Raw genomic sequence first — 21,740 nt, forward strand, 5'->3', positions numbered from 1 at the left:
AGTCTCACAAATCAGAAGATATTGGAGGTCCACTTGAATAGGTTGTATATGCTCATGTATAATTTATTTGAGACAGAATACGTGAATTGATTGAGGAATTAAGGTCCCCCACAAACAAAATACTCTTCCCTCTCAGTCTTCTCAACAAATCTTCTCCATTGAATTTGTATACACCATCCACCAAATTTCATTCAACTCTGAGGTGGGTCCATCACCTTAATGATCATTGAAATAGTATTTAATCTTGGATGGTGTATTCCATTGTAACATAACAGGTGAAAGTCATATATATACTTGTAAATTACATATATGACAATCTAAACGCAGTAAGAACTGAAAAATTACATAAAGAACTTCACCAAAAACGTTCCTAATCCATTGACAATTTTTAGAAACTAGAAAAATGCAGGTAAACTGGCAACATTGTTCAGAACATCACGATATTTTTCTTTTAAAGATCAGGAATACCATTTGCAGTTGACTGTAAAACAACATCAGTGAACTCAAATTTCATACACAAATATATCCAAAAATAAATAAAAAAATCAAACATTTGATAAATAAAACGTCAGGCATTTGATAAGTAAGGGGAATATATCTGGATATTAGATTAAATTTAGTTTTACAGTTTTTTCTTCATTCTTCTTCAAATAAGGGTTGAGAATTTCTCAAAAATCACAAAACAGGAGCGATAAAGAAATTATGATGATGATAACGAACCTGGATGAACTCAGGACACATAAAAGACAAGTCTCCGACCATAAATTCCACCCCTTGAAATACGCGACGAGCTCGAACCATTTTGTGGCGGCACTGGATGGCGGTTTTGCCAGTGGGGGAAGCGTTGGGGCACAGGGCAGTGATGGCATCGGCAACCCCTTGCCAGTGGGTGGCTTTGAGGTTGGTGTGGCCGAGGAAGTACCACTTGTCGTGGCGTCGATGAGGGCGGAGGTTTCCTCCGGGGTCCAGAATGGCGGAGGGAGATGGCGGAAGGAGGTGGAGGGAGGGGCAGTGAAAATGAGGGGGAGGTGCCGCCGTTTACTGCACGTAGTGTAGTTCTTCTGAAGAAAAATGGGAATAATCGTAGGGGCTAACCCGGCCCTGAATCACTCACAACCCACTTGATAGGGGCTTTGGGGGCCGGGGGCTTAAAAAAAGCCCCCTAATACGTGGGTCAATAAAAGTGGGCCAAATATTAAAAGGGCCAGGGTCAGCCTTAGGGCTTTAAAAAATCCTGACAGCTCTATCTAGTAAATGACCGAACGTAGCTCTGGTACCACTGTTAGTATTTTGAGGTTGTGAAATGAATAGAGAAAATGTAGAGATAGTATAATGTAGAGAAAATGTGGAGATAGTAGAATATGGAAGTAGTAGTTGGAAGAGGTGTTGTAGTTGTCTTAGTTGTGATAGATGTTGTCTTGCCTATAGTAGAGTACATGAATATTTGTAGACCCATGGATTATTCTAGAACATGCTAGTCAGAAATTATGTAAAATGTTCTAGATTTTTATCTATGTATGTTCTTGATTTTCTTTTTCCTATCTTAGGCTTTTGTACAATATTCTAGAATGTGTATTACATTTCAATTCTTCTATCTTAGGAATTTTTACATTCTTTTATATTTGCAATACACTTTAATAATTTTAATTAAATTATGATGTAGAAAACTAATGTAATTTAATGTTCAGACTGCTTCTCGGTTTCTCAAATAATGTGTTGTATTGCTGCTTGGTTTATACATTCATTCTTTAACAATAGATTTCAGTTTCTTTGTATCGTGTTTTTAAATTGTCATATTTTACCTATGCTTAAAGATGGAGCATTCGTTGATTTAAAATGGCTTTTAGGGAAGCAGTTTGGTATCTAACAAAGATAGTTTATTCACGTAATTAAAAAAACGATGAACTCCTTGACACAGCTTCATGAGAAAAGTAAAAAAAATTATATGAAGTACCTAAATCTTCCATTAAATTTTTTTGTCTTAGAATGAAAGAATAAAGAAAGCGAGATGGGTTCAGGACGAAAAATATAAAATATAAATGGTGGGTGAGTGATAACACACTTCGAGACTACATCTGAAACATATTAATCTTTAAAATTATCGCTTTATCTTTGAAGAGTTGACTTCAATTCCTTCGATGGAGTTTGCATCTTCTTCTTTATCATCATCATCATCTTCATCCTTCTTAACATCAGAACCCCATTTCATACACGATGTGTTCATCAACTTTGGTGGAGAAGAAATCGGTCGAAGGTTTGTTTCTCATCTCCACTCTCTCCTTTTACAAGCTCAAGTCAAAACTTTTATTAGCCAGCAGAATCTGCATGAGGGAATGAAGCTAGAAGAGCACATGAGAGCAATAGGACACACTAAGATTACAATAATCGTTTTCTCCAAATGATACACTGAATCGGCTAGCTGCCTTCTTGAGCTTGAAAAAATAATTGAATGCCACCAAACATTTGGCCAAATAGTTCTGCCCGTATTTTACGAGATTGATTCATTGGATGTACATCATCAGAAGGATGATTTTGGAAAAGCGTTGGAAGAAGCTGCACAGAAAAGCTATTCAGGAGAACAACTGGAACATGCGTTGTCCAAGTGGACCCGTGCACTCACCACAGCTGCAGGAATCACCGGTTGGGATATCAGAAATTTCAGGTAAACAAATGAATCCTTCCTACTTTCTTTGGTTTGAGAGTGAATGAAGCATGTGTTAAGGTTATGATCTAATTTTGGTATCACATTATCATCTTGAAGGCATGATGCTGAACTTGTAGAGGCAATTGTTAACCGCGTTAAAACATTACTGGACTATAAAGACTTGTTTATTACCGAATATCCAGTTGGATTAGAGTCCCGCGTGGAAGAAGTGATTAAATGTATTGACAATGAATCCAGCAAAGTGTGTATGATAGGAATATGGGGAATGGGAGGATCAGGTAAAACAACCATAGCCAAAGCCATCTACAATCGTATTTATCATGAATTCATTGATAAGAGTTTTATTGAGAATATTAGTTATGAAGGGTATGTTGCTTTGCAAGAAAATCTTCTTTCTGATGTCCTAAAATCCAAGTTGAAGGTGAAAAGCTTTGAGATGGGAAGAACTATGATCCTGGATTTTCTCGAAAAAAGTTGCTCATTGTGCTTGATGACGTGAATGGTGGCCAATTAGAAAACCTATACGGGAGTCTTAAATCGTTCGGTCAAGGAACTGTGATAATCATTACAAATAGAAATGTTAGCCTGCTGAACCGACTCAAAGTTTATGTTTATCAAACGCATCTTTTGAACGAAAATGAGTCACTTGAGCTTTTTAGTTGGCATGCCTTTAGAGAAGCAATACCAAGAAACGAATGGAGTTTACTCGCAAGAAAGGTCGTTGATTATTGTGGAGTACTACCGCTAGCTCTTGAGTTCCTTGGTTCCTGTTTATGTGATAGGACAATACAAGTGTGGGAAAGTGTATTGTTGAAATTACAAAGAACTCCCCCGGATGATCTTCTTAGCGTATTAAAAATAAGTTTTGAAGATTTACGTGATACGGAAAAGGATATATTTCTGGATGTATGTTGTTTCTTTATTGGCAAAGACAGAGAGTATGTGACAGAGATATTAAATGGCTGTGGGCTACATGCTGATATTGGAATAACAGTTCTCATAGAGCGTGGCCTCATAAAAGTTGAAAGGAACAACAAACTTCAAATGCACCCTTTGTTACGAGACATGGGAAGAGAAATTATTCATCAAGAATGCTCAAAGGAACTGGGGAAAAGGAGTCGATTGTGGTTTCAGAATGACGTAAAAGATGTACTAAAAGAGAATACGGTAAGAACATTATTTATATAATTTTGAAACATTTTTTGAAAGTCTTTTCTTTTTAAGTGTAATCCATGTGTTGTTAATTTTTAGACTCAACATTAAGTATCAATAATCGAAAATTATATAGGAATTTCTCAATTGTTTATCTTTGTTATATTCTACACAGGGGACTGAAGCTATCCAGGGATTGTCCCTAAAACTGCATTCAACAGACACAGATTACTTCGAAGCTCGTGTTTTCAAGAAAATGAAGAGACTAAGACTGCTACAACTTGATCATGTACAACTTAGTAAAGATTTTGGGAACATTTTTCAACAACTGAGATGGATATGTTGGCGAGGGTTTCCATATAAACACATTCCAAGCAACTTTCGTTCGCAAAATGTAATTGCAATTGATTTAAAGAATAGTCATCTTCATCTCCTCTGGAAACAACCACTCTGGAAACAACCCCAGGTTAATTAAAATAGAAATAGTATTATTGGTTCCAGTTCTAACTATTGCATTCTTTTTTTTCATTTACTTCCCTAATCTTTTGTAAACTATGTTTGTAGGTTTTAGAGTGGTTAAAATTCCTTAATCTTAGTCACTCCAAATATTTGAAAGAAACACCAGACTTTTCGAGACTACCAAGTCTTGAACAGCTCATTCTAAAAGATTGTCCAAGTTTGGTCAAGGTACACCAATCCATTGGTGATCTCTCCAATATACTAGTGATAAATTTGAAGGATTGCACAAGTCTAAGCTATCTCCCAAGAGAGATATATGAGTTGAGATCTTTAAAAACTCTCATCCTCTCTGGTTGTTCGAAGCTTAGGCCATTGGAAAAGATATAATGCAGGTTGAATCCTTTTTAACTATAATTGCTGAGAATAGAACACTGAAACAAACATCCTTTTAAATTCTAAGCTCAAAAAGATATAAGTTCCTACGTTGAATTTGAAGGATTATTGGTAAATATTTGCTTTTATTCTATCTCTTTGAGAATTTTATTTCCTCTGTTTTTGTTTTGCTACCTAATATTATTCTGTAAAATAGCAATTGGTATCATAAGAACTCAACGTTATTCAGAATGAGATGAACCAATATAATTACTATTGAATGTTTTTGCTACACATACATTACTTTTAAATATGATTTTTTTATCCTTGAAAAATTATGTTTAGTTTCTTAACTAAATTATAAAATATTTAGTTCATGTATCATAAAACATCATTGGTGGAAGTTATTATATTTTAGTCACCTCTGAACTTCCTTTGTCATGTGTGAAACCCTCCAAGTATAATTTAGTTGATTGAAAATAACTTTCTTAAAAAATCAAACACAACTTTTCATTATTACTAGTTTTAAATTCTTGTCTGCACAGAAGTTGATAGCTAAAAATCAAACATATTCATATATTGTCCTTGGTTATCGTGACATTGCACATTAGTCCTCCACTGAATAACTTCATTCTCTTAGTCCTTTAGGTGGAGCCAACAGTGAATAATTCAACATTTTAGACTCTTCTTCACGAATGCTTCATGTTTAACGAGTATTAGGCATTCTAATTTTCCTACTCTTCCTCGTATCTACTAACTTTTTCTTGAGTTTAGCTAATAAACGTCCAGTATTATTAAAATGACTAATCATGGTTCATTCATATAATATAGTCTACTGATATATTTTATAACTGAACTATTATTATTCTACAAACTTTATGTTTCTAGTTTTTTCGTTTCATATTTTACCATCAACTCTTTGTTGCTGTGTATCTTAATACTTCGTTAGATTTCTAAGAGAATCATAACATGTAAAAAATGTTTAAAAACTAAAACTAAAACAATATCATTTTATCACTATTCTTTTCATAGACTTTATCATGTTGACTTTACTTTGTTTTTCCTACTATGTTTTATTATATGTCCTTACTTAATTAGACTTTTAATATGCGAAAATTAAAAAAATTGATAATAAAATTTGTGGAAAAGAAAATCGTAAAGTAATGATAATTGAGTGATGAGGTATACCATTAAAACCTATGACGATCCTTTTTGTTTGTATTTATTTATTTATTTAAAAAAGGTTTGTTTAACAAAATAAACAAATTTGTTTTCTAGATTATATGTTTCGAAAATTTTCAAAATAAGTTTTCTAAAATTTCTTTGAACAGAATTTTAGAATAAAATTTTCTAAACAAATGATTTGCATTCTAAAATAAGATTGCTGGAATAAATTTAACAAAATATATATAATACTTACTAAACAAATTTTCGGAATATGAAATACATTTTACAAAGTTTTTCGAAATAAGCTTTCTTTCCTTCTTCTTTTTCAGACTTTTTTCTTCTTCCTCTAAAACGTTCTCCTTTTTTCTTCTTCCATGATCACTCTTGTCAATAGAGTGGGTACTCTGTACAACAACAAGAGAGAAAAATGAAAATCAGAGAAAAAGTATTTTATAAATTGTTATCAGTTGTATGAATGATTCGGCTCTTATTATCACTTATAGACTGAACGAACATAGTTATTAGAAAAAAAAATGCATTAACTAAATTATAAAACTTAAGGTGGAGACTAAACCATAAAAAGTAAGTAATCACCAACATCACCAGGAAGATGATTGTGAAGTATGCACGTTTTAACATAGAGGTGTTGGCTTAACTATTTAATATTCAGACCGCTTCTCTGTTTTTGAATAATGTGTTGTATTGTGTTGGGTATAAACAAAGTTACACATTAGGAAAAATAANAGATGTATATGAGTTTATATACACATAAAATACTTTTATTGATAAGAAGTTTTTGGAGTGATGCCAAAAGCAAATCTGTGAGGAGTACTAATTCATTCTTTGTATCTGTGTTTTTAAATAGTCATTTTTTACTAATGCTTAAAGATGGAGAATTCGTTGATTTAAGATGGCATTTAGGGAAGCAGTTTGGTATCTAACGANGATAGTTTCTTCACGTAATTAAAAAAAATGATGAACTCCTTGACACAGCTTCATAAGAAACGTAAAAAAATTATATGANGTACCTAAATCTTCCATTAAAAATTGTGTTAGAATTAAAGAATAAAGAAAGCNAAAAACTATGAATTCTCTACACAACATCTAATGTTTTCCTTTAAAATCTTAATTAAATATTATTTAAGTGTTTCCTTTTCTAAATNTTTTTAATAGTTTTGATAGAATATCGTAATTTCTTTAAAAATCTTACTTAAACAACATAAATATTTTAATATTTAAAGTTTTTCTTTGAAATTGAAAGTCAACAATTGCAACTCTTAAAGTGTCTTTCTAAAAATTTAACCCATGCATACCAAGATGTGTTCAGGAGGAAAAATATAAAACATAAATGGAATTTAGTAAAGTGATATTGGGTGAGTCATAACGCCTTCGACACTACATATAAAACATATTAATCTTTAACATTATTGCGTTACCTTTAAAGAATTGATTCAATTCCTTCGATGGAGTTCGCATCTTCTTCTTTATCATCTTCATCTTCATCCTTCTTAACATCAGAACCCCATTTCATACACGATGTGTTCATAAACTTTGGTGGAGAAGACATCGGTAGAAGGTTTGTGTCTCATCTCCACTCTGTCCTTTTACAAAATCAAGTCAAAACTTTTATTAGCCAGCAGAATCTGCATGAGGGAATGGAGCTGGAAGAGCAGATGCGAGGAATAGGAGGTACTAAGATTACAATAATTGTTTTCTCCAAATCATACGCTGAATCTGCTTGCTGTCTTCTTGAGCTTGAAAAAATCATTGAATGCCCCCAAACTTTTGGCCAAATTGTTTTGCCCGTATTTTACGAAATTGACCCATTGGATGTACGTCATCAAAACGATGATTTTCGGAAAGCATTGGAAGAAACTGCAGGCAGAAGNTATGCGTTGTACAAGTGGAACCGTGCACTCAACACAGCTGCGAGTATGACTGGTTGGGATGTCAGAAATTTCAGGTAAACAAATAAATCCTTCCTACTTTCTTTGGTTTGAGAGTGATTTAAGCATATGCATGTTAAGGTTGTGTTTTAATTTTGGTAACACATTATCATCTTGAAGACACGATGCTGAACTTGTAGACGTAATTGTTAACCGCGTTAACACATTACTGGACTATAAAGACTTATTTATTACCGAATATCCTGTTGGATTAGAGTCCCGCGTGGAAGACGTGATTAAATGTATTAAAAATCAAACTACCAAAGTGTGTATGATAGAAATATGTGGAAGGGAAGGATCAGGTAAAACAACTTTAGCCAAAGCCATCTACAATCGAATTTATCGTGAATTCATTGGTAAGAGTTTTATTCAGAATATTCGCTATGAAGGGTATGTTGCTTTGCAAGAAAATCTTCTTTCTGATGTCCTAATATCCAAGCCGGGGGTGAAAAGCGTTGGGATGGGAAGAACTATGGTCGAGAATGGCTTTTCTCGAGAAAAGTTGCTCATTGTACTGGATGATGTGAATGACTTTGACCAATTAAGAAACCTATGCGGGAGTCGTGAATGGTTCGGTCAAGGAACTGTCATAATCGTTACTAGTAGAGATTTTCACTTGCTGAACCAATTCAGAGATAATTATGTTTATAAAATGGATATTTTGAACGAAAATGAGTCACTTAAGCTTTTTAGTTGGCATGCATTTAGAGATGCAATACCAGAAAAAGAATGGTATGAACTCGCAAGAAACGTCGTTGTTTATTGTGGAGGACTACCGCTAGCTCTTGAGTTCCTTGGTTCCTATTTATGTGATAGGACAATTGAAGTGTGGGAAAGTGTATTATTGAAACTACAAAGAATTCCCCCGAATGAACTTCTAAGCGTATTAAAAATAAGTTTTGAAGATTTACGTGACACGGAAAAGGATATATTTCTGGATGTATGTTGTTTCTTTATTGGCAAAGAAAGAGAGTATGTGACAGAGATATTAAATGGGTGTGGACTACATGCTGATATTGGAATAACACTTCTCATAGAACGTGGCCTCATAAAAGTTGAAAGCAACAACAAACTTCAAATGCATCCTTTGCTACAAGAGATGGGAAGAGAAATTATTCGTCAAGAATGCCCAGAGAAACCGGGGAAAAGGAGTCGATTGTGGTTTCCGGATGATGTAGAAGATGTACTGAATAAGAATACTGTAAGAACATTCTTTACATGATTATGAAACTTTGTTTGACAGTGTTTTCTTTTTAAGTGTAATCCGTGTGTTGTTAACTTGTTAAACTCAACATTAAGTCTCAATAATCAATAATTACTCAGGGATTTCTAAATTGCTTTTCTTTGCTATACTCATCACAGGGGACAAAAGCTATATTGTCCCTGAAACTTCATTCCAGCATTGGAGATTGGTTTGAAGCTCATGCTTTCAAGGAAATGAAGAGACTAAGACTGCTACAACTTGATAATGTAAAACTTAGTGGAAATTATGGGCACATTTCTAAACAACTGAGATGGATTTGTTGGCGAGGGTTTCCTTATAGATACATTCCAAACAACTTTAATTTGGAAAATGTAATTGCAATGGATTTAAAGCATAGTCATCTTCAACTCATTTGGAAACAACCACTCTGGAAAAAACCCCAGGTATTCTTTACGCCCTTTTCTTTTATTGGTTCCAGTTCTAACTATTGCATTCTTTTTACATTTACTTCCCTAATCTTCTGTAAAGTATGTTTGTAGGTTTTAGAGCGGTTAAAATTCCTTAATCTTAGTCACTCCAAATACTTGAAAGAAACACCAGACTTTCGGGGATTACCAAGTCTTGAACAGCTCATTTTAAAAGATTGTCCAAGTTTGCTCAAGGTACACCAATCCATTGCTGATCTCTCCAATATAGTAGTGATAAATCTGAAGGATTGCACAAGTCTAAGCTATCTCCCAATAGAGATATATAAGTTGAGATCTTTAAAAACTCTCATCCTATCTGGTTGTTCGAAGCTTGACTCATTGGAAAATCCTTTGAAACTATAATTGCTGAGAATAGAACACCGAAACAAACGTCCTTTTACATTATGTAAGCTCAAAATTTATCAGATATAAATCCCAACGTTGAATTTGAAGGATTATTGGTAAATATTTGCTTTTATACTCCACTTGTCATCTTTATTTACTTTATTTTTTTGTTTTAGTTGTTGAATAAAGTTTTTTAGTCAAAATAAATGTTCCTAAACTTTGGCAGAATAATAACAGTGAATTAGTTTGCGAGAATCTCAATTAGCTCTTTTGGTTACGGTAAGTATTATAAGTAATGGACCGGTTTATTGAAAAAAAGGAAGATGTTTTTTAACAATTTTTTTATAATATTTTAAAACTGTGTATATATGTAATGATTTGTGATTAATTTGTTTTAAATATGTTTTTAATAATAAATTCAAATAAATTAATAAAATAATGAAATAGAATAATGATATGTGACTATTGTAAAAGAATTATTACGAAAAAGTTCCTTCTAATAATGATCACTTTTATTTCAACATGTATATTCTATCTCATTCAAAATTTTATTTCCTCTGTTTTGTTTTGCTATCTAATATTATTATGTAACAGAGCAATTGGTATCATAAGAACTGAACGTTATTCAGAATGAGATGAACCAATATAATTAATTACTGTTGAATGATTGAACTTTTTTGCTACACGTACATTACTTTCAAATATGTTTTTTTTTAACCATGAAAAATTATGTTTAGTGTCTTAACTAAATTATAAAATATTTAGTTCATGTATCATAAAACAACATTGGTAACATTGGTGGAAGTTATATTTTAGTCGTCGTCAAGGACTTGTGCATTGTTTCGTCGTCGTCAAGGACTCAAATTGATTGGGCTTGGCAATGACGTAATCCATACATGAAACCGTGAGAGAAACACCGCACTACAACCACCGTTCAACATCAAATCTCTATGAGCCACCCGACCACCATTTGCAGCAAGCACCTGAATATGAACCTAACAATTGCGAAAGCATATGCAAGCTTTACCATGACGCCAGTTCACACATAATAGAATGTCGTTGAAGTAGCATCGATGTTCACCATCAAACTTCCATTACAGCACCATAAAGATGCAAATCGCGAGCCACGTATAATCATCGCAAATAAGACAAACTTGATCTTCCCTTTCCTTTAATAACTTTTGATTTTTCATTTTTAATTAGTTTTTATTTGAAGTTTTATCATTTTAGTTTTGGAATGAAGATGGACTCTCTCCTTTGAGGTGTGGTGCCTCTACGAAGGAGGTTAAGAAGGATACAGAAAAGGAAGAAGGTGAATCGGTTTGCAACATATATTGACGAATTATTCCTTTGGTAATTAACGATGGATTTTTCCTTTGGTAATTACTAATGGATATAAATTTCCATTGGTAAATATTACCAACTGCATATTTACCGATGAATTTTGGCCCGTCGAAAAATGTATTTGAAAATATCGTGACTGACATATTTTTAACATTTTCAATGTTATAATGATTATCATAGCCTGTAAAGAGGTAAGCAAAAGAATGAAAAGGGGATTAAGAAATTGAGTAACTTGTTGCATATACATTATCTGATATCCTTTCTTTTTAGTGAGTCTTGCTTGTCTTGAAAAACCAAATTCACTTGACAACCTAACTACTTTACAAGCCATAAAAACTCCTTAATGATACTTGCTTCATTTGAAGACATAGTGTTTTCTATCTTCTTCTGGTCAGACTCTTTCATAGCTCGATACAACACGTACAAAGTTGTTTTTTCCTTCACTTGTGTTTTTCTCAACACACTGTTGTAGGTAAAGGCTTCGACACCGATTATTTTGGAGATTATACTTTGGTTCTTTAACCAAAGCATATTCAGAGAAGGTAAAAAATGTAGAATTTTAGGCTTCGGGTCATAACTGAAGCATATCCTTTACTTTATGCTTTAGTTTCTTGAACTGAAGCCTATTCCCTATATTTTTTCAAAAAAATATGGCTTCATTTTCTTCTATCCTCACCTTCTTAGTATTTTTCACCTAAAACCACCGTAGAGCCATTATGCTCCCCACCAACAAATAAAGTCACCACCACCTTTCTCACCCCTCACGTTAAAAATACCTACATTAGGAAGAAAGAATTATGAAATAGAAAAAAACAAGACGAGAGAATGAACTTTTAGTTTCTTTCAAAATAGGAAGGAAAGGGGGGCTCGTGGCGATTTGGTGACATACGTCGCGTTGGCTACGAGGAATGGAAGGGAGGAGAGTAGTACTGAAAGTGGCGACATGGAGGAATGATGTAGCGTGAAGGAAAAGGGCATAATGGCTCTGCAATTGAGGAGTAGTGCAGTGATGCAAATGCAAAAGCTATGATGGGAATGTAATTTAACCCTATTAGACGAATAGGTTTCGATTATTTAAAGAACTAAAGCTTATAATTATGCAAATACTTTTAAAAGTGTCACTAGTGGAATTTTTGAAAATATTTATGGAATTATAGCCTTTAGCTCTTTAAAAAACTAAGGCCTAGAGTTTTGGAAGTATTTTCAAAAATGTTGTAGGTGGCATTTTTGAAAATATTTACATAACTATTTTAGAATTGAAGCCTATATCAGTATAGGCTTCGGCTATTTTAGAATCGAAGTCTATATATAATTGTGCAAAAATTTTCAAAAAAGCCATTGCATTTTGAAAGGTATAATTTTTCTTGAAATCAAAACATATTAGGCGATTTCAAAAGTGTTTTTTGTATTAGTGACGCAACAACCTGAGAACTGTCTGTTCTGCAATGTCTGCTAGCTTTCAACTACATCCCACAGTCCAAGAACAACCTTCATCTACAGTCTCCAATTATCATACTTGACTTTCTTTGTCAACTAAGGCATGGATACATTGTTTGCAAGGGTGACCATCTCACTCTTTCTTCCTCAAACACTCAATCTTTCTTTAGCACTTTTTCCACTTAAAAACTAAGGCTTTCTAGCTTAAACCTTAAATTCATCAATAATTTAAAATTCTTATCACAAGTGCAAAAAGGGCTTTGGATGTCAGTTATTTTGGCCTTTTAACATCACCTCCCAAACCAACGTCTTTATGGGTGACGTCAATAGGACGTCGGATATCTGCAGGTGCAACATCGTTATCGACGTCGGTTTAGTGACAAGTGCGACGTCTATAAAGACGTCAGACATTGCATTAACCGACGTCTAAGGGCACTATAGACGTCGATTAATTGACATGTGCGACGTCTATAAAGACGTCAAACATTGCACTAACCGACGTCTAAGGGCACTATAGACGTCGATCAATAATGCATTAACCGATGTCTATGAAGTGTTCGTTGTGTTTTGGTGCAGTTTTCCTCGTGTCTTTGGGTAGCGTAGTAGCACCTCCTTCCTATGCTAGTTTCTTCATATAAAAAATTGCGTCTTTTGCATCTCTTATGGCATTTCAACCCAAAGACGAACCTGGGTCGTTGCTTGGGTTCATTCCGACCGCCAATGAAAAAGAATACGGTGAGAATACGGTGTCATTGTATTATTTTTCTTTGGCGGTTGGAATGACACTATGCAAGGACCCAGGTTCGACTTCAGGTTGGAAACTTGCAAAGGGAGAAGGTGCACTACGCTACCCAAAGACACAAGAAAAACCGTACCAAAACACAACAAAAACTCATTTTAATCGGTTCAAATGAAAGATAATACATCAAATATTACCTTAATTGGAGTAAAAACAACTTTAAATGGTTCGCAAGAGATCAAACGCACCTGGAAATGCAGTGCAACGGAGAGAAAAGGCAAAGGAAGACGATGAAATTGTTGGTTCGCACTGATTATTTAACAAGAAATTAGACCTCAGTTGCCCACAAACCCGACGTCTATAATCGCATATACGTCGGGCGCCTCACTAATATGATGTCCATTTGATTTTAAAATTAATATATGTGTTATATATAGACGTCGACTTGGTGGGATGAGACGTCTAGTTGACGGAAACGAATGACTTTTCACATACCTGGTCAAATTATAGACATTAGTTACTAAGGCCACTAATGTCTATAATTGTATATGGACATCAGCGTGGCGAACTCCGATGTTTATAAGGCGAAAAAGAGTGACTATTCACCTACTTGACTGACATATAGGCATTAGTTAGAAGGCTCCCCGACATTTATCGTATTTTAGACGTCGGGGCTCTCCCAACTGACGTCTATATGTCTGACAGGTAGGTGAATAGCCATTAGTTTCCGCCATATAAATGTCAGGGCCCTTCCAAACTGACGTCTATATGTCTGAACGAAATGAATTTTCACCCACCTGTCAGACATATAGACGTCAGTTGGGATATCCCCGACATCTAAGGGGTGACATTAAACAACATTTTTGCACTAGTGTATTACCGATGAATTTTACATATGGAAAATTTTTTCGATAATAGAATTTCATTTCATTTGTTGATGGATATTTCAAAAGGTAAAATTTGTCTATAAGTTTAAATCTTAAAATTCGTAAATAATTTAAAATTCCTATTACCAATGAACTTTTTCATCAATAAGTCTGTGGATAAAAAGAGCGACAAATTTTTCACCCAAATATGTAACGTGTATGAAAAACTGAACCTAAAACGTTCACCATTTTTCTACAAGATATCACATGTGGAGGTGCAAAGATTAATTTTAGAGAGGTGCACAAAGTAAAATCCATAAGATACCATCTTCATCTTTTTCAATTTAGAAACCATTAAGGGTTTCTTCTCCAATAAGTCCACATAAAAACCCTAGCCAACACTAGAGTTAGAAATCATGTGTTCTTATTTGGCTACAGCCTCGGTTGGCAAGCACATTAAAGATGCAAATCGCGAGCCATGTATAATCATCGCAGATCAGACGAAGTTGATCTTCCCTTTCCTTTGATACCTTCCAATTTTTCATTTTTGATTATCTTTTATTTGAGGTTTTATCGTTTTAGTTTTGGAAGCTCTCTCCATTGAGGTGTGGTACCTTTGTGGAGGAGGTTAAGAAGGATACAGAAAAAAAAAATGGAAAGCTAAAAGAACAAAGAAGAAAAAGAGAAATGAGGAAGCAGGTGAATCGGTTCGCATCATTTACTGACGAAATTTTTTTCTTTAGTAATTACCGATGGACTTTTTCTTTGATAATTACCAATAGATATAGATTTCTGTTGGTAAATATTACCGACTGCATATTTACCTATAATTTTTAATTTTTTCTAAATCTTTTTAATAATTTTGATATAATATCGTAATTTTTTTAAAAAACTTTATTCAAACAACATAAATATTTTAATATTTAAAATTTTTATTTGAAATCGAAAGTGAATAGTTGCAACCATGGTTATCAAACTTGCGAGTTAACTCGTTAACTCGGATGAGTTTGCGTTTTTAGTCATGTTTGCCGAGTTAAATTGGTTGTAAACTCGGTTTCCAAGTAAACTCGTTAAACTCGTTAGTGAACTCAGTAAAATCGTATAAAATCGTAATTTTGTCGTGTTTTGGCAAGTTTAAAAGACTTAAAAAGGATTAAGAAGATTTCATTGAGATTAGTATTTAATGATCTGATTAGGGTCATCTTCTTCGTTGTGCTTCACTTCACCAATGTCTGCGTTCGTGGTCGCTGTTCGTGGTCTCGTCGTTGCGCTTTGGTGGCCTGGTTCATACTCACTGTCGTAGTCGTCGCTCGTCGTTCGACTCATTTACGATCGTTATTCGCCTTGCTCGTGGTCGCACCTTGTTCGCCTTCGTGATCATCGACGTTCTTATTGTCGTCATTCTTGTGTTCTTGTGTGGTGTCCCCTAGTGGTGATGATGAGTAAAATAATTTCCGTTTCAAAAGCTTCTAGAGTTGTGTTTTAAGAAGTGGTTTCTTTTTTTAATATTTTAAGTTTTCATTCAAATGCCCATTCAAATGCTCGTGACTTGTAAAAAAATTTTCATTAAAGGTGATGTGACTATAACCTGCCACAATACAATACACATTAATTTGATTAAAAAAGATGACGTGATGTCTTTGTACTCTTATCTTATTTTATATATATATATATATATATATATATATATATATATATATATATATATTTTATTCATATTATATAATAGATATCTTGATTTTATAATAAATATTTTGATTAAAGAAATGAGAGGTTCCGTGATGTATTGTTTATTTTTATTATAATATACTTTTATTAATTATATAAAAGATGTTTTGATTTTATAATAAAAATTTTCACTATAAATGTGTGCTTTTATTATAATATAACTAAAGTTTTGATTTTATAATAAAAATTACTTTGTATATTGCAGTGTTTGTTTTATTATTTTAATATGTAAAAAAATATTTAATATTAAATGAGTTCTTTTGTTATTGATTTTTTAGTGAAAAAATTTAGAGTATCATGTCTAGAAATACATCAAATTCAACGGAAATTAATGCAACTACATTTTTATCCACTAAGAGTATAAGTAAAAATCTCCAGGAAATCGATTTGATATTGGATGGAAACATGAGTTTGACATTAACAATAATGGAAGAAAAGTGAAATGTAAATATTGTTCAAAGATTGTGAGTGGAGGTATATTTAGATTTAAACACCATATTGTTGGAACAATGGAGGATTCTGAATCTTGTGCTTCTGTTTTAGATGAAATAAAAATTTTGATGATAAAAATAGTTGGAGAAGCTAAGAATGCATCATCAAAGAAAAGAAAGATAAATATCGGTGAAGATGAGGAAGAGAATGAGAGTCTTGAAGGAGGACACAAGGTATTCGGTTATAAAGGAAAACAAAAAGTTGCTACTACTAGCAAGGGGGGAGTCCAAGCAACTATAAATCAAATGATGAAAACAGGATACAAAGAAGAAGTTGATGCTCAAGTGGCTGAATTCTTTTACACCAGTTTCATTCCTTTTAATGTAATTAGAAATCCAACATTTGCAAAGATGTGTGAAATGATTAATAAGTATGGAGTTGGATACAAACCACCATCTTATCATGACATTAGAGAAAAGTTGTTGAAACAAGTTGTGAATAAAACAGATGAAATCCTTGAGGATTATAAGGAGGAGTGGAAGAGAATTGGATGTACAATTATGTATGATGGTTGGACAGATAGAAAAGGACGTTATATTTGCAACTTCTTGGTGAATAGTCCTAAATGGACGATTTTTCTTTATTCACTTGACACTTCAGACATATCAAAAATAGTTGATAAAGTTTTCAAAATGTTAGATGATGTTGTTGAGTTTGCTGGAGAGGAAAATGTTGTTCAAGTTGTCATTGATAATGCTGCAAATTTCAAGGCAGGTGGAGAGTTGTTGATGCAAAAGAGGGAAAGATTGTATTGGACTCCATGTGCAGCACATTGCATTGATTTGATATTTGAAGATTTTGAAAAGAATTTAAAGGTCCATGAATTGACAATTAAGAAGGGAAGACAAATTACGACTTACATTTATGGAAGATCAATGTTGATTTCCTTGTTGAAAAAATTCACTAAAGGTAGAGACTTGATAAGACCGGGTGTGACTAGATTTGCCACAACTTATTTAACTCTTGCTTGTCTTCATGAATTAAAGGCATCATTGTTGACAATGTTTAGCTCTGAAGAGTGGAAGACAAGCAAGTTTGGAACTTCACAAATTGGCAGAAAAGTAGAATATGTGGTATTAGATAGCCAGTTCTGGAAGAATGTCTCCACATGCCTAAAAGTTGTTGCCCCTCTTATGGTGGTCTTAAGATTAGTAGACTCAGATGTAAAACCCACAACAGATTTCCTTTATGAAGAGATGGATTGTGCAAAAGAGAAGATCAAGTCTAACTTTAACAATATCAAAAAGAGGTAAATTTTCAAACTTTTACTTATTCAATGTTTAATTAATTATGTGTGAAATTATTTCTGATATAGCATAATTGATGTAGTTATGAAGAGGTTTGGAGAACAATTGATGCTCGATGGGATAATCAACTTCATAGGCCTTTGCATGCAGCTTCCTATTTTCTAAACCCTTATTTCCACTATGAACCTAAATTTAGATCTGATGATGGTGGAGATGTGAAAGAAGGATTGTATTTTTGCATGAGAAGATTGATACCAGATATGGTAGAAAAGAAAAATTAATTTACAAATTGTTGAATTTCATAATGCTAGAGGACTTTTTGGAATGGAAGATGCAAAGGAGTGTAAGAAAGAGTTAAATCCTAGGGAATGGTAGGACATGTTTGGTGATGGAACTCCGGAGTTGAAGAGATTTGTTATTCGAATTCTAAGCTTGACTTGTAGTTCTTCTTAATGTGAGCGCAATTGGAGCTCATTTGAAATGGTAATTTAAATTATTTTTAATTTATAAATTAATTTATTATGTTTATATCTTCACTAAAAAATATTATATTTCATTTTAGGTTCATACAAAGAGAAAAGCTGAAAAGTAGACAACCTATAGCTCTTTCATTAGATGACATTGAATCAGATGATTAATAGATAGCTAAAGAGGCAGATGATGTTGTTGAGATTGATCAAGTTGAAGGTGAAAATGATGGTGAAAATGTTCACTTAGATGGAGCAACAAGAGATCCTACTCTAGATGCTCTTGATCTTGATAACATAACATTTGGGAACAATAAGGATACACAACATTCATCAGAGGAAGAGGAAGAGGAAGAGTTAGATGAGGATGAAGATGGAGATGATGATGCCATTATTAGAGGATTAGAGAATTAGGCATAGAGACTTTGACATTTCAATTTATGTTTTACATTATATTTTTATGAATAATATTTATATGAACTTATGTATTTCAATTTATATAATTTTGTTATCTTATTTGAATTATGATGTTATTTATATTCTTTTTCCCATGTAAAGTAAATTCTTACGAGTTTATTAGTCGAGTTTATGAGTCTAGTTTACTAGACTCTCACGAGTTTACGTAAATTTTCGAGTTTCACAATCTTGCAACTCTTAAATGTCTTTCTAAAAATTTAATACGGAGGTCAAAAAAATGAAGTATGCATACCTAGATGGGTTCAGGAGAAAAAATATAAAATATAAATGGTATTTGATTATGGGTGACTGATAACACACATCAATACTACATCTAAAACATATTAATCTTTAACATTATCGCTTTATCTTTGAAGAGTTGACTTCAATTACTTCGATGGAGTTTGCATCTTCATCCTTCTTAACATCAGAACCCCATTTCATACACGATGTGTTCATCAACTTTGGTGGAGAAGACATCGGTAGAAGGTTTGTTTCTCATCTCCACTCTGTCCTTTTACAAGCTCAAGTCAAAACTTTTATTAGCCAGGAGAATCTGCAACAAGGAATGAAGGTGGAAGAGCATATTCGAGCAATAGGAGGCACTAAGATTACAATAATTGTTTTCTCCAAATCATACGCTGAATCTACCTGCTGTCTTCTTGAGCTTGAAAAAATCATTGAATGTCACCAAACATTTGGCCAAATAGTTCTGCCCGTATTTTACGAGATTGACCCATTGGATGTACGTCATCAGAAGGATGATTTTGGAAAAGCGTTGGAAGAAGCTGCACACAAAATCTATTCAGCAGAACAAGTGGAACATGCGTTGTCCAGCTGGAGCCATGCGCTCACCACAACTGCAGGTATGACTGGTTGGGATATCAGAGATTTCAGGTAAACAAATGAATCCTTCCTACTTTCTTTGGTTTGAGAGTGAATGAAGCACATGTTAAGGCTGTGTTTTAATTTTGGTAACACATTATCATCTTGAAGGCATGATGCTGAACTTGTAGACGTAATTGTTAACCGCGTTAAGACATTACTGGACTATAAAGACTTGTTTATTACCGAATATCCTGTTGGATTAGATTCCCGCGTGGAAGAAGTGATTAAATGTATTGAAAATGAATCCTCCAAAGTGTGTATGATAGGAATATGGGGAATGGGAGGATCAGGTAAAACAACCATAGCCAAAGCCATCTACAATCGAATTTATCGTCAATTCATTGGTAAGAGTTTTATTGAGTTTATTCGTTATAGAGGGTATGTTGCTTTGCAAGAAAAACTTCTTTCTGATGTCCTAAAATACAAGTTGGAGGTGAAAAGCGTTGAGATGGGAAGAGCTATGATCCAGAATGGATTTTCCGGAAAAAAGTTGCTCATTGTGCTTGATAACGTTGATTACTCTAGCCAATTAGAAAACCTACACGGGAGTTGTGAATGGTTCGGTCAAGGAACTGTGATAATCATTACAACTGGATATGATTGCCTGCTGAACAGACTCGAAGTTAATTATGTTTATCAAACGCATCTTTTGAACGAAAATGAGTCACTTGAGCTTTTTAGCTGGCATGCCTTTAGAGAAGCAAAACCAAGAAAAGAATGGAGTGAACTCGCAAGAAAAGTCGTTGTTTATTGTGGAGGACTACCGGTATCTCTTCCGTTCATTGGTTCCTGTTTATGTGATAGGACAATAGAAGTGTGGGAAAGTGTATTGTTAAAACTACACAGAATTCCCCGGAATAGACCCTTGTACGTATTAGAAATAATTTTTGAAGATTTAGTTGATACGGAAAAGGATATATTTCTTTATGTATATTGTTTCTTTATTGGCAAAGAAAGAGAGTATGTGACAGAGATATTAAATGGGTGTGGACTACATGCTGATATTGGAATAACAGTTCTCATAGAGCGTGGACTCATAAAACTTGAAAGCAACAACAAACTTCAAATGCATCCTTTGTTACAAGAGATGGGAAGAAAAATTATTCGTCAAGAATGCCCAGAGAAACGGGGAAAAGGAGTCGATTGTGTTTTCAGTATGATGCAGCAGATGTAGAAGATGTACTTATAAAGAATGTTCTTCTTTATATGATTATGAAACTTTGTTTGAAAGTGTTTTCTTTTTAAGTGTAATCCATGTGTTGTTAACTTGTTAAACTCAAAGTCTCAAGAATCAATAATTACTCGGGGAATTCTAAATTGCTTTTCTTTGCTATACTCATCACAGGGGACAGAAGCTCATTCTTTCAAGGAAATGCATAGACTAATACTGCTAAGCCTTGATAATGTACAAATTAGTGGAGATTATGGGCACATTTCTAAACAACTGAGATGGATTTGTTGGCTAGGGTTTCCTTATACATACATTCCAAAGAACTTTCATTTGGAAAATGTAATTGCAATTGATTTCAAGCATAGTCATCTCCATCTCGTCTGGCAACAACGCGTGGTATTCATTACATGCCCTTTTCTTTTAAAACTCATAGGTTAAGATAGAAATAGTATTATTGGTTCCACTTCTAACTATTGCTTTTCTTATCTTAGCTAATCTTTTGGTTGCAGGTTTTAGAGCGGTTAAAATTCCTTAATCTTAGTCACTCCAAGTTCTTGAGAGAAACACTTTTGACTTTTCAGGACTACCAAGTCTTGAACAACTTATTTTAAAAGATTGTCCAAATTTACGCAGGGTACACCAATCCATTGCTGATCTTTCCAGCATACGAGTGATAAATTTGAAGGATTGCACAAGTCTAAGCTATCTTCCAAGAAAGGTATATAAGTTGACATCTTTAAAAACTCTCATCCTATCTGGTTGTTCGAAGCTTAGGCCATTAGAAAAAATATAATGCAGGTGGAATCCTTTTTAACTATAATTGCTCAGAATAGAACACTGAAACAAACATCCTTTTAAATTGTAAGCTCAAAAATTAGCAGATATAAATCCCTACGTTGAATTTGAAGGATTATTGGTAAATGTTTGATTTTATACTCCACTTGTCATCTGTATTTACTTTATTTTTTTTGTTTTGAATAAAGTTTTTTAGTGAAAATAAATGTTCCTAAACTTCGGGAGAATAATAACAGTAAATTAGTTTGCCAGAATCTCAATTAACTTTTTTGGTTACTGTAAGTATTATAAGTAATTGGCCGTGCATATTGAAAATAATAACGATCACTTTTA

The 21,740-nt window shown here is 33.6% G+C and overlaps 3 protein-coding genes and 1 pseudogene across 4 annotated transcripts; all 4 read left to right on the top strand.

The window, feature by feature from the left end:
- The first annotated feature begins 2,073 nt into the window (after positions 1-2,073).
- On the top strand, positions 2,074-4,829 carry LOC106773774 (annotated as a pseudogene).
- Positions 4,830-7,254: 2,425 nt separating this feature from the next.
- Positions 7,255-9,967, top strand: LOC106773706 (disease resistance protein TAO1-like). 2 transcript variants are annotated; one of them, XM_014660446.2, is made up of 4 exons: positions 7,255-7,778; positions 7,882-8,962; positions 9,124-9,408; positions 9,505-9,967. In XM_014660446.2, exons 1-4 carry the CDS (start codon positions 7,279-7,281, stop codon positions 9,793-9,795), a joined length of 2,157 nt encoding a protein of 718 aa, XP_014515932.1. In that variant the 5' UTR covers positions 7,255-7,278; the 3' UTR covers positions 9,796-9,967. The 2 variants fall into 2 exon arrangements, with proteins under 2 accessions (XP_014515932.1, XP_022641968.1); XM_022786247.1 differs by having other exon boundaries at positions 9,494-9,611.
- Positions 9,968-16,400: 6,433 nt separating this feature from the next.
- Positions 16,401-18,511, top strand: LOC106773303. Its single transcript, XM_014660007.1, has 3 exons — positions 16,401-17,632; positions 17,713-17,893; positions 18,272-18,511. Exons 1-3 carry the CDS (start codon positions 16,401-16,403, stop codon positions 18,509-18,511), a joined length of 1,653 nt encoding a protein of 550 aa, XP_014515493.1.
- A 353-nt stretch (positions 18,512-18,864) lies between these two features.
- On the top strand, positions 18,865-21,498 carry LOC106773919 (disease resistance protein RLM3-like). The gene is made up of 3 exons (XM_014660687.2): positions 18,865-19,450; positions 20,787-21,008; positions 21,122-21,498. The coding sequence occupies exons 1-2, from the start codon at positions 18,951-18,953 to the stop codon at positions 20,824-20,826; spliced, it is 540 nt and encodes a 179-aa protein (XP_014516173.1). The 5' UTR covers positions 18,865-18,950; the 3' UTR covers positions 20,827-21,008; positions 21,122-21,498.
- The last annotated feature ends 242 nt before the right edge of the window (positions 21,499-21,740 follow it).

Source organism: Vigna radiata, chromosome 9 (genome assembly GCF_000741045.1).
Source record: "Vigna radiata var. radiata cultivar VC1973A chromosome 9, Vradiata_ver6, whole genome shotgun sequence".
NCBI classification, from domain to species: domain Eukaryota; kingdom Viridiplantae; phylum Streptophyta; class Magnoliopsida; order Fabales; family Fabaceae; genus Vigna; species Vigna radiata.